The sequence below is a fragment of the Oncorhynchus clarkii genome, chromosome 12 (genome assembly GCF_045791955.1).
Source record: "Oncorhynchus clarkii lewisi isolate Uvic-CL-2024 chromosome 12, UVic_Ocla_1.0, whole genome shotgun sequence".
NCBI lineage: Eukaryota > Metazoa > Chordata > Actinopteri > Salmoniformes > Salmonidae > Oncorhynchus > Oncorhynchus clarkii.
The window spans coordinates 42,302,615-42,318,674 of NC_092158.1; the positions used below are offsets into that span (position 1 = coordinate 42,302,615).

The 16,060-nt window shown below is 43.0% G+C and overlaps 1 protein-coding gene across 6 annotated transcripts in view; it reads right to left on the minus strand.

Moving 5' to 3' along the window:
- Positions 1 to 16,060, minus strand: part of LOC139423207 (Rho GTPase activating protein 32b) — a 210,845-nt gene that overhangs the window by 33,142 nt on the left and 161,643 nt on the right. For 3 of the 6 annotated variants that reach the window (XM_071174949.1, XM_071174950.1, XM_071174951.1), the window contains 3 exons: positions 14,725 to 14,806; positions 6,392 to 6,442; positions 5,748 to 5,822 (listed from right to left, as the gene is read on the minus strand). In XM_071174949.1, coding sequence (XP_071031050.1) covers positions 5,748 to 5,822; positions 6,392 to 6,442; positions 14,725 to 14,806 — 208 coding nt within the window. Of the gene's footprint in view, positions 1 to 102; positions 348 to 5,747; positions 5,823 to 6,391; positions 6,443 to 14,724; positions 14,807 to 15,962; positions 16,054 to 16,060 lie in introns of those variants that run through there. The other 3 variants (XM_071174953.1, XM_071174954.1, XM_071174955.1) reach the window with 3 other exon arrangements.

Consider the following 16,060-nt stretch of genomic DNA (forward strand, 5'->3'; position numbering starts at 1 on the left):
GGTGCCAAATCATTAACGGGCAGATTCAAACCCCATTCTACTGGAGTGCACACTGTACTAGACTGAAAACAAATGAAATCCCAGACCGTAATACATTCTTACCTGCGAAACGCAGTGGGATTCTCACTTGATGATGGGACTTTAAATAGGGAATCCAAGGTCAACAGTAGACATTTCCTTCCAGAAGCTGTTGCTCTAACTGCAACTCCTTATCATTTGGTTTATGACTAATTACTTCAAAAGACACCGCCGACTAAACTTAAATCACAAAACGTATGGTACAGTACCAATGGACAGTGAATAGCAGTCGAAAGAGAATTCGGATAAGTGTGCGCCTCGCTCCTCAGCTCGTCAATCGCCCCCCAAACGAAGTTTCTCCAAGCATTCTTCCCTTTTTTCCCTTTCAGTTAATGACCAGCCCCTTCCAGTGTCAGTTTACAACAAAACTACATTCACAAGACATCGCATGGAAACACTGTGCCAATCTATGTGGAATACAACCGCAATTCTGTTTCAAATTGGGTCATTCATTCCTCTCTTTATGGGAGCAGGCAGGAATATGAAAATGTCACTCGCAATCATCGTATAGTTTAATGACGCTGAAAATAGATCAATGTCGTGGTGTCTGCAGTATAATAAGAATGACTAAATAATTTGCTATTCGCTGTGTAAATATATCTAACTTCGATGATGATAACCATATCATGCTTCAACCCGAACCACATACAAGTACATGTAAATTAAAACATGTCATAGAAAAATCTAATCGATCTTGCACCTCAAAGTGGCATATTTGTTAGGAAATAATATACCGTCTTGGAACAAAAGTGTTCAAATCAAGTTTCTCACAGTGGTAAAGTTGGTTTGAGAAGCTATATTCGCCAGACATTCGTTCATATGAGGAAATCAATCAATTGAAATGAATTCGTTAGGCCCTAATCAATGGATTTCACATGACTGGGAATACTGTTGGTCACAGATACCTTAACAAATGGGCCTCACAATGGGCCTTAGGTCCTTTACTTGAGATTTGTGTGTATTGTTGTGAAATTGTGAGATATTACTTGTTAGACATTACTGCGTTGTTGGAGCTAGAAACACAAGCATTTCGCTACATCCGCAATAAAATCTGCTAAACACGTGTATGTGACAAATAAAATTGATTTAATGGTATTTTTGTGCATTCAAATTGCCATCGATAAAATGCAATTGTTTTCGTTGTCCGTAGCTTATGCCTGCCCATACAATAACTCCACCACCACTCTGTTCACAACATTGAAACCAGCAAACCGCTCGCCCTCATGATACGATACAGGTGGTCTGCGGTTGTGAGGCTGGTTGGACCTACTGCAAAATTCTCTAAAACGACATTGGAGGCAGCTTATGGCAGAGAAATTAACATTCAACTATCTGGCAACAGCTCTGGTGGACATTCCTGCAGTCAGCATGCCAATTGCACTCTCCCTCAAAACTTGACATCTGTGGCATTGTGTTGTGTGCACATTTTAGAGTGGCCTTTATTGTCCTCAGCACAAGATGCACCTGTGTAATGACCGTGCAGTTTATTCAGTTTCTTGATATGCCACACCTGTTAGGTGGATGGATTATCTTGGCAAAGGAGAAATGCTCACTAACAGAGATGTAAACAAGTTTGGTCCCATAACTTGAGAGAAATACGCTTTCAGTGCGTATGGACAATTTCTGTGATCTTTTATTTCAGCTCATGAAACATAGGACCAACACTCTACACGTTGCGTTCATATTTTTGTTCAGTATATAATAAAAAAAATATGTATAACATTTAGGAATCATTTTATGAGAAAAGCAAAGGTTGTACAACATGGACAGTTGATATGACGTTAAGTCACGTGGTTGAAGAGTTTTTATATTTATACAATATTTATATAAAATTAAGAAGGTGCTTTTGGGGAAAGCAAAGAGTGTGCAATGTGTGTCCTTACCTTGTGAACAATCCAAAGTTGGTTTGAAGTGTCTACGTCATGTGATCAAGGAGCAATTGAAATTCAAAGTAAAAAATGTACAGTGCCTTGCGAAAGTATTCGGCCCCCTTGAACTTTGCGACCTTTTGCCACATTTCAGGCTTCAAAAATAAAGATATAAAACTGTATTTTTTTGTGAAGAATCAACAACAAGTGGGACACAATCATGAAGTGGAACGACATTTATTGGAAATTTCAAACTTTTTTAACAAATCAAAAACTGAAAAATTGGGCGTGCAAAATTATTCAGCCCCCTTAAGTTAATACTTTGTAGCGCCACCTTTTGCTGCGATTACAGCTGTAAGTCGCTTGGGGTATGTCTCTATCAGTTTTGCACATCGAGAGACTGACATTTTTTCCCATTCCTCCTTGCAAAACAGCTCAAGCTCAGTGAGGTTGGATGGAGAGCATTTGTGAACAGCAGTTTTCAGTTCTTTCCACAGATTCTCGATTGGATTCAAATCAAATCAAATTTATTTATATAGCCCTTCGTACATCAGCTGATATCTCAAAGTGCTGTACAGAAACCCAGCCTAAAACCCCAAACAGCAAGCAATGCAGGTGTAGAAGCACGGTGAGGACTTTGACTTGGCCATTCTAACACCTGGATATGTTTATTTTTGAACCATTCCATTGTAGATTTTGCTTTATGTTTTGGATTATTGTCTTGTTGGAAGACAAATCTCCGTCCCAGTCTCAGGTCTTTTGCAGACTCCATCAGGTTTTCTTCCAGAATGGTCCTGTATTTGGCTCCATCCATCTTCCCATCAATTTTAACCATCTTCCCTGTCTCTGCTGAAGAAAAGCAGGCCCAAACCATGATGCTGCCACCACCATGTTTGACAGTGGGGATGGTGTGTTCAGCTGTGTTGCTTTTACGCCAAACATAATGTTTTGCATTGTTGCCAAGAAGTTCAATTTTGGTTTCATCTGACCAGAGTACCTGCTTCCACATGTTTGGTGTGTCTCCCAGGTGGCTTGTGGCAAACTTCAAACAACACTTTTTATGGATATCTTTAAGAAATGGCTTTCTTCTTGCCACTCTTCCATAAAGGCCAGATTTGTGCAATAGATTGTTGTCCTATGGACAGAGTCTCCAACCTCAGCTGTAGATCTCTGCAGTTCATCCAGAGTGATCATTGGCCTCTTGGCTGCATCTCTGATCAGTCTTCTCCTTGTATGAGCTGAAAGTTTAGAGGGACGACCAGGTCTTGGCAGATTTTCAGTGGTCTGATACTCCTTCCATTTCAATATTATCGCTTGCACAGTGCTCCTTGGGATGTTTAAAGCTTGGGAATTTTTTTTGTATCCAAATCCGGCTTTAAACTTCTTCACAACAGTATCTCGGACCTGCCTGGTGTGTTCCTTGTTCTTCATGATGCTCTCTGCGCTTTTAACGGACCTCTGAGACTATCACAGTGCAGGTGCATTTATACGGAGACTTGATTACACACAGGTGGATTGTATTTATCATCATTAGTCATTTAGGTCAACATTGGATCATTCAGAGATCCTCACTGAACTTCTGGAGAGTTTGCTGCACTGAAAGTAAAGGGGCTGAATAATTTTGCACGCCCAATTTTTCAGTTTTTGATTTGTTAAAAAAGTTTGAAATATCCAATAAATGTCGTTCCACTTCATGATTGTGTCCCACTTGTTGTTGATTCTTCACAAAAAAATACAGTTTTATATCTTTATGTTTGAAGCCTGAAATGTGGCAAAAGGTCGCAAAGTTCAAGGGGGCCGAATACTTTCGCAAGGCACTGTAACTAATAAAGTATGGTTGGAGTTGTCTTGAGGCCAAACGATAAGGACATCCTCTATTTACTATGAAGTGGCAGATTCTGATGCAAAGGCAAACTCCACCTCTGAAAAAGATTGCTATTCCTGCACCAATAAATCTGTCAATATTACAGGGCACCAATGCTACAGAAGCAATAAATATAGTGGGAGAACATACCACACATCGTTTTGTGGAACTGTACACACTATGTGCATTCAATGCATGCAGGGTGAAGACTAAGCTCCCCTTTTAAGACTCAGGTAACATTTTCTCAATCTCTCCACTCGGACACAGACTTGACTGTGTAATATGGTTTGACGTTCTCAAATGAAATGACATGGGAAACGCCTTGATTACTCAGTTACTCTCAAACAACCCCTCCTAAAAGTAGCTTACATGAAACAAACCATTCCCTTTGTATTCACCTTGGCATACTATGCACAAGTTGTGTGCACACCAAAAACATGACCCTAAGGGGTCATTGTAGGTGCGAGAGCACCCTGGTCCCGCATGAAAGAGAATGAAGGCTTAAGTTTCCAATACAATCTCCCCCACATCATTCCTCACAGGCCCAAACTACACTAGGTCTCTGTGCCTAACATAGTTTCACGGCCCAGGACGTGTCAACCAAAGTCCCATGGGCAGAAGCTGGACAAAACTTACTGTCTCCTTCACACATTCTCTCTCTCCTTCCTTCTATCTCTCACTTTGTTTTTCTCATAGACACATCCAGCTGTCTTGGCTTGTTTGTGCTCCTCACAGCTGCCCAAGTCACTATACTGGTCTCCAGACAGGAAGCCATCTCCAGCCCACGGAGGAAGTAGGGGATGGAAAGAGTAGCAGGTTCAGAACATCTGGACAAACGCCTGCCCTACTGGAGCAGTCAGGCTGGAGAAAGGAGCAGAGCTCAGTGTTTGAATAAGTGGATCAGACTTAAAGTAACATAAAAGTCCAGTTACACCATAACCCTTCATCCAAATGAGACAGTTTGCAGATGTCCTTTTACACTCAAGTTAAAAATGCCTACTTATTTTCGAGAGAGAGATCCGTGTCGGCTTTACACAGTAACTCAGATCGACAATTTCAAAGGCATCTCCATACAGAGGTGCAGCCAACTGCAAAGGACTTCTTTCAATCGGCTCACTCTGACATTTCAGAGGTAGAAATCTAAATCCCAGTTAGATGGCTAAAAGGACAGAGGCCATTTTCCATGCATGGGTAGCTGGTCAGTGTACGTTTGAACACTCCAGGGTCCCCCCTGTTAAGAATGTCACCATAGAGAAGACTGTTCTTCTTGCTGTTGTAGGACAATGCTTAATGCTCCAAAGGATAATTGTATAGCCCCTACTTTAAAGAGGGGACTTGAATAAATCAAAACAGTCTAGACCCCAGCCACAGCCGAAAGTCTTTCAGGTGAAACCAAACAGAGTCGACAACTACAGCTGACTGGGAAACAGATAGGGGGACAATTGCAGAGGTCTGAAGAAAAAAGCAGCATGATCATATTTTCAGTCCATTCATTTGCATATACAGAGAACAGTTGAAAAATAAATCCTCATAAACCTGAAATGAAAAGGGTAAATAACAAATAAACACATTCACTGGAAAAATATCTAGTTGTCAGCTAATCAAGTCTAGTGCATGTGAATCTGATAAAGGTGGATACATTTCACTCCGACAACAGTGTTCAGGTTAGAGAGTGAGTGGATTTAGCAGTTCAAGTGAAGTCCCCACGCACCAAGAGAAGGCTCCTGAAGTATCTTTTTTTACATCATAGCGTGCACTAAGAATGATGAGTAACTAACTAATAATTAACCAAGGACTCTGGTCCTAGTGCATGGGTATTGTAAAGACTTTGTGAACAGACAGACCGACAGAGTGCCCCAGTGGCATGTCGTGTGCGTTAGTAGGGGGTTAGCTCTAGGGTGGTTATGGCACATGTATGGATGGATACACGGGTCTACCTGAGCTCAGGCTGTAGTGGTTTAATGGGTCGGCCACCCATGCATTGTCCTGCTTTACACTCTCCATCTCCAAATCTGCATGCAGGTGCACAGACGGATGGACGGGAAGGAGAGGAGGGTAGGAGCGGGGGGAACGGAGAGGGAGAGAATGGTTCTGTTTAGAGGATGAACATGGCAGGAACAACAGCTTTTCTTCTCTTTCGAGACTGTCACTCAGTCAGATAGCTTGGCGCCTGACACTTTCATAATACATCATTGGACGGTGAATACTTAAACGTGTCATTGAAAGAAATGGCAGCAAATCAAATCACTTACTGTCAAAATTGGTGTCAGGCAGTAGAAAGTAGCATTAAGTGTTGTAAAGAACACATTCAATTTGACAACCAGGTGTGAAAGGAGGAAACAATGTAGGGAAGAAAAGTGTGTGGCCGTGTTCAAATTATTTAAAAGGGCATCCTTCCTCCCTTTCTCTAATCACTGATTAGACATAATTGGAGAAGGGAATGCAATGTTTCCATCACATGGCTTTTACCTGTCCCGTCATTTAAAAAGAATCATTATTGACTACATCAAGGAAGGAAAGAAGGAAGGATGCCTTGAACTGTGCGAGTGAGGGGGAGAGTGGGGTGTATACCAGCACGCACAGGGTGGGAAGAGACTCCAGGAAGCAGGCCGCAGACCCGAGCAGGGGGATGCTGAGGTGGGTTGGGGGGCAGAGGGGATGACAGTGAAATAAACAACAAGATTAAAACATTTGTGGAGCAGAGTGAAGCCATGCAACAACAAAAAAACGACATGCAAATGGTCAGGTTTGTGAACAACATGGCAGCCCAAAGAGAGGAGATCACCTAAAAGCAGAAGGGTTTGGCAAGCAAACATGATTAATTTCCACAGTGTGCTTTCTTTGTGTGCATTCAGGACACTGTGTGTGACAGTATGACAGACAGCATGATGCATTATTTTCATATTGACAATATGCTGGGAAAAATTGGCTTTAACTTCTGTGTGCCAGATAACATTGGGCCTTAACCCCTAACAAAACCTGAGACTACATAGTTATGATGATGATGATGCTATTTCCTCATTGCGGATCTTGTGGGGGGTTGTCTTTTTTGTGTGCCATGTCATCACTTCCCTGTTCCCTCTGCCTTGATATCGTTCCCAGCAGGCCTTGCATGGTTCAGCTCCTACCCGGCCGTCCACCCCAAAGCAACTGAGATGGTTCTGACACAATCATTGGGTGATTCACCCCTTGGAATGAAAGGGATTTTTCAAGGCTGATTTAAATTAGGCTAAAAGTGCCTTTGGCTGTGCGAGAGAGTGCATGGGGCTCTGTCCCAAATGGTACCTTATGCCCCATATAGGGCACTACTTTGGGCCAGAGCTAATGAAGCTTTGGTCAAAAGTAGGTCATTTTATATAGGGAATAGGAAACAATTTCAGGATATAGGATAGGAATAGGACATGATGCCATGGAAAGGGCTTGGCAGTTTGGTCATTCCAAAACATTGCATTTACATTTTAGTAATTTAGCAGACGCTTTTATCCAGAGAGCCTTACAGTTAGTTATTGTAATATGAATGCACTAGGTGAGACAACCAAATATCACAGCCATAGTCAGTACACTTGTCCTTAATAAATAAGTTATCAGCAAAGCCAGTGCTATTAAGAAAAGACAAGGAGGGTAAGATGTTCTTTGAAGAGGTAGGGTTTCAGATGTTTTCGGAAGATGGGCAGGGACATGACAAAAAGAACAAAGAAAAGCAAAAACATTTCACGATTCATCTAAGAGCATTACCCGTGTTAGAGTGTCAGTACAACCATGACAGAATTTCTATTACACCTATCGGAATGTTGTGGCTGCGCTTTCTGAATGTAATCGCTACACTCGTGTGTTGAATGGCTGTGTTTGTTTTGGCTACCTATAGATCAGCAATACGTGTTTGCATTGGATTAGTATTGAAATGATGCAAACAGAGACATGAGACGCGAGTTTAAGTGGTTATTCAAGAGCGTGATAACTATTGATTCATTTATCATGTTGTGAAATTTTGCAGTTGTGGAATTTTCATTGGACACATATAGTAATACAGTAACTTCATATTCAAGCAAAGATATCAATATAATGATCTAGGTGTTGCAGTGCATTTGGAAACTATTCAGACCCCTTTTTCCACATATTATTACTTTACAGCCTTATTCTAAAATGTATTAAACTGTCTGGGGTCCTGAGCACTCTGGAGCAAGTTCATATCAAGGATCTCTTTGTACTTTGCGCCGTTCATCTTTGCCTCGATCCTGACTAGTCTCCCAGTCCCTGCCACTGAAAAACATCCGCACAGCATGATGCTGCCTACAACATGCTTCACCGTAGAGATGGCATTGGCCAGGTGATGAGAGATGACTGGTTTCCTCCAAATGTGACACTTGACATTCAGGCCAAAGAGCTCAATCTTGGTTTCATCAGACCAGAGCATCTTGTTTCTCATGGTCTGAGAGTCCTTTAGGTGCCTTTTGGCAAATTCCAAGTAGGTTGTCATGTGCCTTTTACTGAGGTGTGGCTTCCGTCTGGACACTACCATAAAGGCCTGATTGGTGGAGTGCTGCAGAGATGGTTGTCCTTCTGGAAGTTTCTCCAACCTCAAATGAGGAACTCTGGAGCTCTGTCAGAGTGATCATCAGGTTTTTGGTTACCTCCCTGACCAAGGCCCTTCTCTCCCGATTACGCAGTTTGGTGGTTAGTGTTTTGGTGGTTACAAACTTCTTCCATTTAACAACGATGGAGGCCACTGTGTTCTTGGGGACCGTCAATGCTGCAGAAATGTTTTGGTACACTTCCCCAGATATGTGCCTCGACACAATCATTTGTCGGATCTCTGCAGACAATTCCTTCGACCTCATGGCTTTGTTTTTGCTCTGACTTGCACTGTCAACTGTGAGACCTTATATGGGCAGGTGTGGGCCTTTCCAAATCATGTCCAATCAATTGACTTTACCACATGTGGACTCCAATCAAGTTGTAGAAACATCAATGATGATCAATGGAAACAGGATGCACAGAAAGTAAGATGGCACTGACAGAAATGGCAGTTCTGCTTCTATCTCTTAAGCAACTTTGCAATATTTCATTTGGTGTGTTATTTCATACATTATTAGCCCAGAATGTTTTATTTGTGTTATTAAATACAGACAGAAATAACTTTTGGATATCAGAGTGGCGATAACTCACAGCATTACAACAAGAAATACAACTTTCCCGAATTGGACCCTTTGTTCGTACCCCCAGGGCAATTTAACTTATCCCAGAGGCTGCTCGAAGTCGCGAAGAAGTATTCGGAGTGGACTTCTCGGCCGACTCAGAAGGCGGGTACACCATCCACCACTTCCGAGTACATTACTCGCTAAATGTTCACCCTCTGGACAATCAAGTAGACAAGCTCAGGGTGAGGTTCTCCTTCCAGAGAGACATCAGGGACTAACATTCTGTTTCACAGAATCATGGCTCTCTCAGGATATACTGTCCCCGTCCATACGGCCAGCTGGGTTCTCAGTTAATCGCGCAGACAGGAATAAATAACTCTCCGGGAAGAATAAATGCGGGGGTGTATGCTTCATGACTAACTACTCATGGTGTGATTGTGATAACATTCGGAAAATCAGATCAAGACTCAATGTTGCTCCTCTCTTCCTAATAGGCAGATACTCAAACACATAGTACCAGTGCTAAGGTCTATTCAACGCTGCTCTGACCAATCGGACTGTCCATGCTTCAAAATAGTTTTGATCACTCGAACTGGGATATGTAGCCTCTGAGAATAACATTGATGCTTACACGGACACAGTGACTGAGTTCAACAGGAAGTGTATAGGGGACGTTGTTCCCACGGTGACTATTAAAACCTACCCAAACCAATAACCGTAGATAGACGGGAGCATTTGCACAAAACTGAAAGGGCGAACTACCGCATTTAACCATGGCAAGGTGACTGGGAATATGGTTGAATACAAACAGTAGTTATTCTCTCCATAATGCAAAGTGAAGTTGCAATTCAATGGCTCAGACAGAAGACGTATGTGGCAGTGTCTACAGACAATCCCGGATTACAAAGGGAAAACAAGCCACTTCGGACACCGACGTCTTGCTACATGACAGGCTGAACACCTTTTCCCACTTTGAGGATAACACAGTACCAACGAAGCGGACAGCTCTCAAGGACTTTCGGCTCTCGTTCTCCGTGGCCGACATGAGTAGGACATTTAAGCGTGTTAACCCTCACAAGGCTGCCGGACCAGAGTGCATCCCTAGCCGTGTCCTTAGAGCATGTGGAGCCCAGCTGGCTGGAAACTGACTTATTCAATCTCTCCCTATCCAGGTCTGCTGTCCCCACTTGCTTCAAGATGTGGTTCCTGTACCCAAGAAAGCAAAGGTAACTGAACTAAATGACTATCGCCCCCCATAGCACTCACTTCTGTGAGTGCTTTGAGAGGCTAGTTAAGGATCATATCACCTCTACCTAACCTGACACCCTAGACCCACTTCCATTTGCTACCCGCCACAATAGAACATATGGTCTAGTCGCCATCGCACTGCACACTGCCCTATCCAATATGAACAAGAGGAATACCTACGTCAGAATGCAGTTCATTGCAGTTCATTGACTATAGCTCAGCCTTCAACACCATAGGGGCCCTGGATCGAGAACGCCGCCCTGTGCAACTGGGTCCTGGACTTCCTGACGGGCCTCCCCCAGGTGGTGAAGGTAGGAAACAACATCTCCACTTCACTGATCCTCAACACAGGGGTCCCACCAGGGTGAGTGCTCAGCCCCCTCCTGTACTCCCTGTTCACCCATGACTGTGTGACCACGCATGCCTCCAACTCCATCAAGTTTGCAGACAACAGCAGTAGGCCTGATTACCAACAATAATGAGACAGCCTACAGGGAGGAGGGTGAGGTCCCTGGCAGAGTGGTGCCGGGAAAATAACCTCTCCCTCAAAGTCAGCAAAACGAAGTAGCTGATCGTGGACTTCAGGAAACAGCAGAGGGAGCACGCCCCTATCCACATTGACGAGACTGCAGTGGAGAAGGTGGAAAGCTTCAAGTTCCTCGGCGTAGATATCACTGACAATCTGAATTGGTCCACCTACACAAACAGTGTGGGGCTTGGCCCCTAAGAAACTTTTACAGATGCACAATTGAGAGCATTCTGTCGGGCTGTATCAACGCCTGGTATGGCAGCTGCACCACATACAACCGCAGGGCTCTCGTGATGGTGGTATGGTCTGCACAACGCATCACAGGGGGTACACTGCCGAGCCACAGTCTGTTCACCTTGCTATCATCAAGAAGGTGAGGTCAGAATAGGTGCATCAAAATTGGGGCCAAGAGACTGAAAACCAGCTTCTGTCTCAAATAGCCATCACTAGCCGGTTACCCCCCGGCAACTCAACCATGCACCTTAGAGGCTGCTGCCATATACAGTTGAAGTCAGAAGTCTACATACAGTGGGGAGAACAAGTATTTGATACACTGCCAATTTTGCAGGTTTTACTACTTACAAAGCATGTAGAGGTCTGTACTTTTTATCATAGGTACACTTCAACTGTGAGAGACGTAATCTTAAACAGAAAATCCAGAAAATCACATTGTATGATTTTTAAGTAATTCATTTGCATTTTATTGCATGACATAAGTATTTGACACATCAGAAAAGCAGAACTTAATATTTGGTACAGAAACCTTTGTTTGCAATTACAGAGATCATATGTTTCCCGTAGTTCTTGACCAGGTTTGCACACTGCAGCAGGGATTTTGGCCTACTCCTCCATACAGACCTTCTCCAGATCCTTCAGGTTTCAGGGGCTGTCGATGGGCAATACGGGCTTTCGGCTCCCTCCAAAGATTTTCTATTGGGTTCAGGTCTAGAGACTGGCAAGGCCACTCCAGGACCTTGAGATGCTTCTTACGGAGCCACTCCTTAGTTGCCCTGGCTGTGTGTTTCGGGTCGCTGTCATGCTGGAAGACCCAACCACGACCCATCTTCAATGCTCTTACTGAGGGAAGGAGGTTGTTGGCCAAGATCTCGCGATACATGGCCCCATCCATCCTCCACTCAATATGGTGCAGTCGTCCTTGTCCCCTTTGCAGAAAAGCATCCCCAAATAATGATGTTTCCACCTCCATGCTTCACGGTTGGGATGGTGTTCTTGGGGTTGTAGTCATCCTTCTTCTTCCTCCAAACACGGAGTGGAGTTGAGACAAAAATAGAGCTTTTTGGTCTAATCAGACCACATGACCTTCTCCCATTCCTCCTCTGGATCATCCAGATGGTCATTGGCAAACTTCAGACGGGCCTGGACATGCGCTGGCTTGAGCAGGGGGACCTTGCATGCGCTGCAGGATTTTAATCCATGAAGCCGTAGTGTGTTACTAATGGTTTTCTTTGAGACTGTGGTCCTAGCTCTCTTCAGGTCATTGACCAGGTCCTGCCATGTAGTTCTGGGCTGATCCCTCACCTTCCTCATGATCATTGATGCCCCACGAAGTGAGATCTTGCATGGAGCCCCAGACCGAGGGTGATTGACCGTCATCTTGAACTTCTTCCATTTTCTAATAATTGCGCCAACAGTAGTTGCCTTCTCACCAAGCTGCTTGCCTATTGTCCTGTAGCCCATCCCAGCCTTGTGCAGGTCTACAATTTTATCCCTGATGTCCTTACACAGCTCTCCGGTCTTGGCCATTGTGGAGAGGTTGGAGTCTGTTTGATTGAGTGTGTGGACAGGTGTCTTTTATACACGTAACGAGTTCAAACAGGTGCAGTTAATACAGGTAATGAGTGGAGAAGAGGAGGGCTTCTTAAAGAAAAACTAACAGGTCTGTGAGAGCCGGAATTCTTACTGATTGGTAGGTGATCAAATACTTATGTCATGCAATAAAAGGCAAATTAATTACTTAAAAATCATAAATTGGGATTTTCTGGATTTTTGTTTTAGATTCCGTCTCTCACAGTTGAAGTGTACCTATGATAAAAATTACAGACATCTACATGCTTTGTAAGTAGGAAAACCTGCAAAATCGGCAGTGTTTCAGATACTTGTTCTCCCCACTGTACACCTTAGCCAAATACATTTAAACTCAGTTTTTCACAATTCCTGACACTTGATCCTAGTAAAAATGTCTTAGGATCACCACTTTATTTTAAGAATGTGAAATGTCCTAATAATTGTAGAGAGAATGATTTATTTCAGCTTTTATTTCTTTCATTACATTCCTAGTGGGTCAAACATTTATATACACTCAATTAGTATTTGGTAGCATTGCCTTTAAATTGTTTAAAACGTTTCAGGTAGCCTTCCACAAGCTTCCCACAATAAGATGGGTGAATTGTGGCCCATTCCTCCTGACAGAGCTGGTGTAACTGAGTCAGGTTTGTAACAGACATCTAAACATCAACTGTTCAGAGAAGACTGCGTGAATCAGGCCTTCATGGTCAAATTGGTGCAAAGAAACCACTACTAAAGGACACCAATAATAAGAAGAGACTTGCTTGCGACCAAGAAACCCGAACAATGGACATTAGACCGGTGGAAATCTGTCCTTTGGTCTGATGAGTCCAAATGTTTGATTTTTGGTTCAAACCACCATGTCTTTGTGAGATGCAGAGTAGGTGAACGGATTATCTCCTGCATTCTACAGCACTACACCATCGCATCTGGTTTGCGCTTAGTGGGATTATAATTTGTTTTTCAACAGGACAATGACCCAACACACCTCCAGGCTGTGTCAGGGCTATTTGACCAAGAAGGAGAGTGATGGAGTGCTGCATCAGATGACCTGGCCTTCACAATCCCCCGACCTCAACCCAATTGAGATGGTTTGGGATGAGTTGGACCGCAGAGTGAAGGAAAAGCAGCCAACAAGTGCTCAGCATATGTGGGAACTCCTTCAAGACTGTTGGAGAAGCATTCCAAGTGAAGCTGGTTAAGAGAATGCCAAGAGTGTGCAAAGCTGTCATCAAGGCAAAGGGTGGTTACTTTGAAGAATCCAAAATAGAAAATATATTGATTTGTTTAACACGTTATTGGTTACTACATGATTCCATATGTGTTATTTCATAGTTTTAATGTCTTCACTATTATTCTACAATGTAGAAAATAATACAAATAAAGAAAAACCCTTGAATGAGTAGGTGTGTCCAAACTTTTGACTGGTACTGTATGTAAATAAGGTACCTGTTTTTAAAAAATATAAAAAATGTAAAAAAAAAATGTATACATTTGCAAACATTTCTAAAAACCTGTTTTCGCTTTGTCATTATGATGTAACGTGTAGATGGATGAGAATAAATAATAATTTAATCAATTTTAGAATAAGGCTGTAACGTAACAAAATGTGGAAAAGGTCAAGGGGTCTGAACACTTTCCAAATGCACTGTCTGTTTTTATTTTGCAGTCTAGTGTTGTGCTGAATACACAAGCCTCTTCAATCAATCCCGAGGCTCATGCTGTCACTAAACCTTCCAGGTGGAATGCTAGGTGCTTTAGCCTCAGCTGGCCTTAGACAGAGACACTTGTGTAGCGCATTACCCTTACTCCTCCACAGAGTGGCACTAGCACCTGCTGCAGTTTAGTCACCACGACATACCAAAACCCCATCCACCACATCATCACACCACACACTTCCAGATGAGATCCTTGTTGGGAACCCCCCCCCCCCACAATCTCACCAGACATTATAATACCTTATCACACTGATATACACATTTTCTATAACCAATTGCTTCCTGCTAGCAGAAATAGAGATATCTAGTTAGTCGTTCATAGTTAATAATGTCAAAGCCGCCATAACAACCGCACATTTTTTGATAAGCCGTACTTTATCCACACACCACTCAAAACAACATAGCACCCAGTGGGAACGACCGTCAGGAGATTCAAGGACACCTCACTGTGGTTGTTGGAGAGGAAGTACGGTACCTGGTTTTGGCACCGAGTTGGTGACGGACTGCGGCACCTTGTCGTTTATCAGCTCCACACACTCACTGGGAAAGAAGCCAACCTGGGGAGAGGACACACAAGACTTTTAGAGAGAGAGAGTGCGAGAGTAAGCATAGAGGATCAGTAACCGTGTGTGTGTGTGTGTGTGTGTGTGTGTGTGTGTGTTAGTGTGAGAGAGCGAGAGTGAGCGAAAGAGCGCATTACCATTAAAGACTGATAAACAAGCTTCATCCACTTAAGGCCCTTCTTCAATGTTGTGCGGTTAATATCAACATTTCACCACTGTGTTTCGGGTATTATGCTGGAGACCTCTATGTATTAAGGAGTCCATAGGCAGTTCGTATAAACATGTACTAAAAGGTTGGTGCAAGACCAGCGCAGGGCGTACTTTGACCCCAGGATACTACTTGGCAGTGTTCAGTCAAGATCATGTGGCTGAATAGCTGCCCAAGCTATGGTATTTAGGACTTTTCAGTGCCACCTGATGCGGAGGTAAAGCCCGGTGGGGTCGATATGTGTGTATACCCCAAATGTTTTATATCAGAAGAACAGTCAAGAACAAACTGTGATCGTTTCAAATCTCCAGTCAACCAGAAAGCAAGATATCCTTATTGAACACAGATGTTAAAAGTAATCTTCAAATGTATTTACGAATTAACAATAAACATGTGTAAAACAACTATTTTCTGATCTAACACAACTGATTCTACCAATACAAAATACACATAAGATGCCTTCAGGTTAAAATGTGTGTTAAGAAATACATTTTTTTATAATAGAAGATCTCTCGGCTTCACTTAAGGGGCTTGGAGGAAGACTAGGTATAAATATTTTTGCGTGCTTTAATGAAGACGGGGGAAAGTGCTAAAACAAAGCCATTCCCAGTAGAGCAGCTTGACAAAACCATTCTGTTACTATCAACTAATCATCTAGTCCACTGAGGAACACATCTTGACTTGTGCGATTCCTAACATAAGAGACCCAGACTACACTAATACACTGTCAAATAAGTGTTTGTAGTAGCTTCAGAGTACAGAACCTGCACGCTTTGCAACATAAACTGCCTCCATCTTGTAGTAATGTGACTGATAAAGGGGTTGAAGGTTGAATGTGACCATCATAGGGATCCAAGGTCCAGCTGTCTAGTGACAATACTATACTATACTATACTATAGAAAGAGTTGACTCATGCTGAGCATTCAACAAATGTAGCTCACCCTTTCCATGGTTGGATTTGCTCTCTCCCTCTCTGTTGCTCCTCCAGCTTTTTCTCTCCTTCCCTCCCTTTTATCGCTCTCTCTCACCCGCTCTTTCT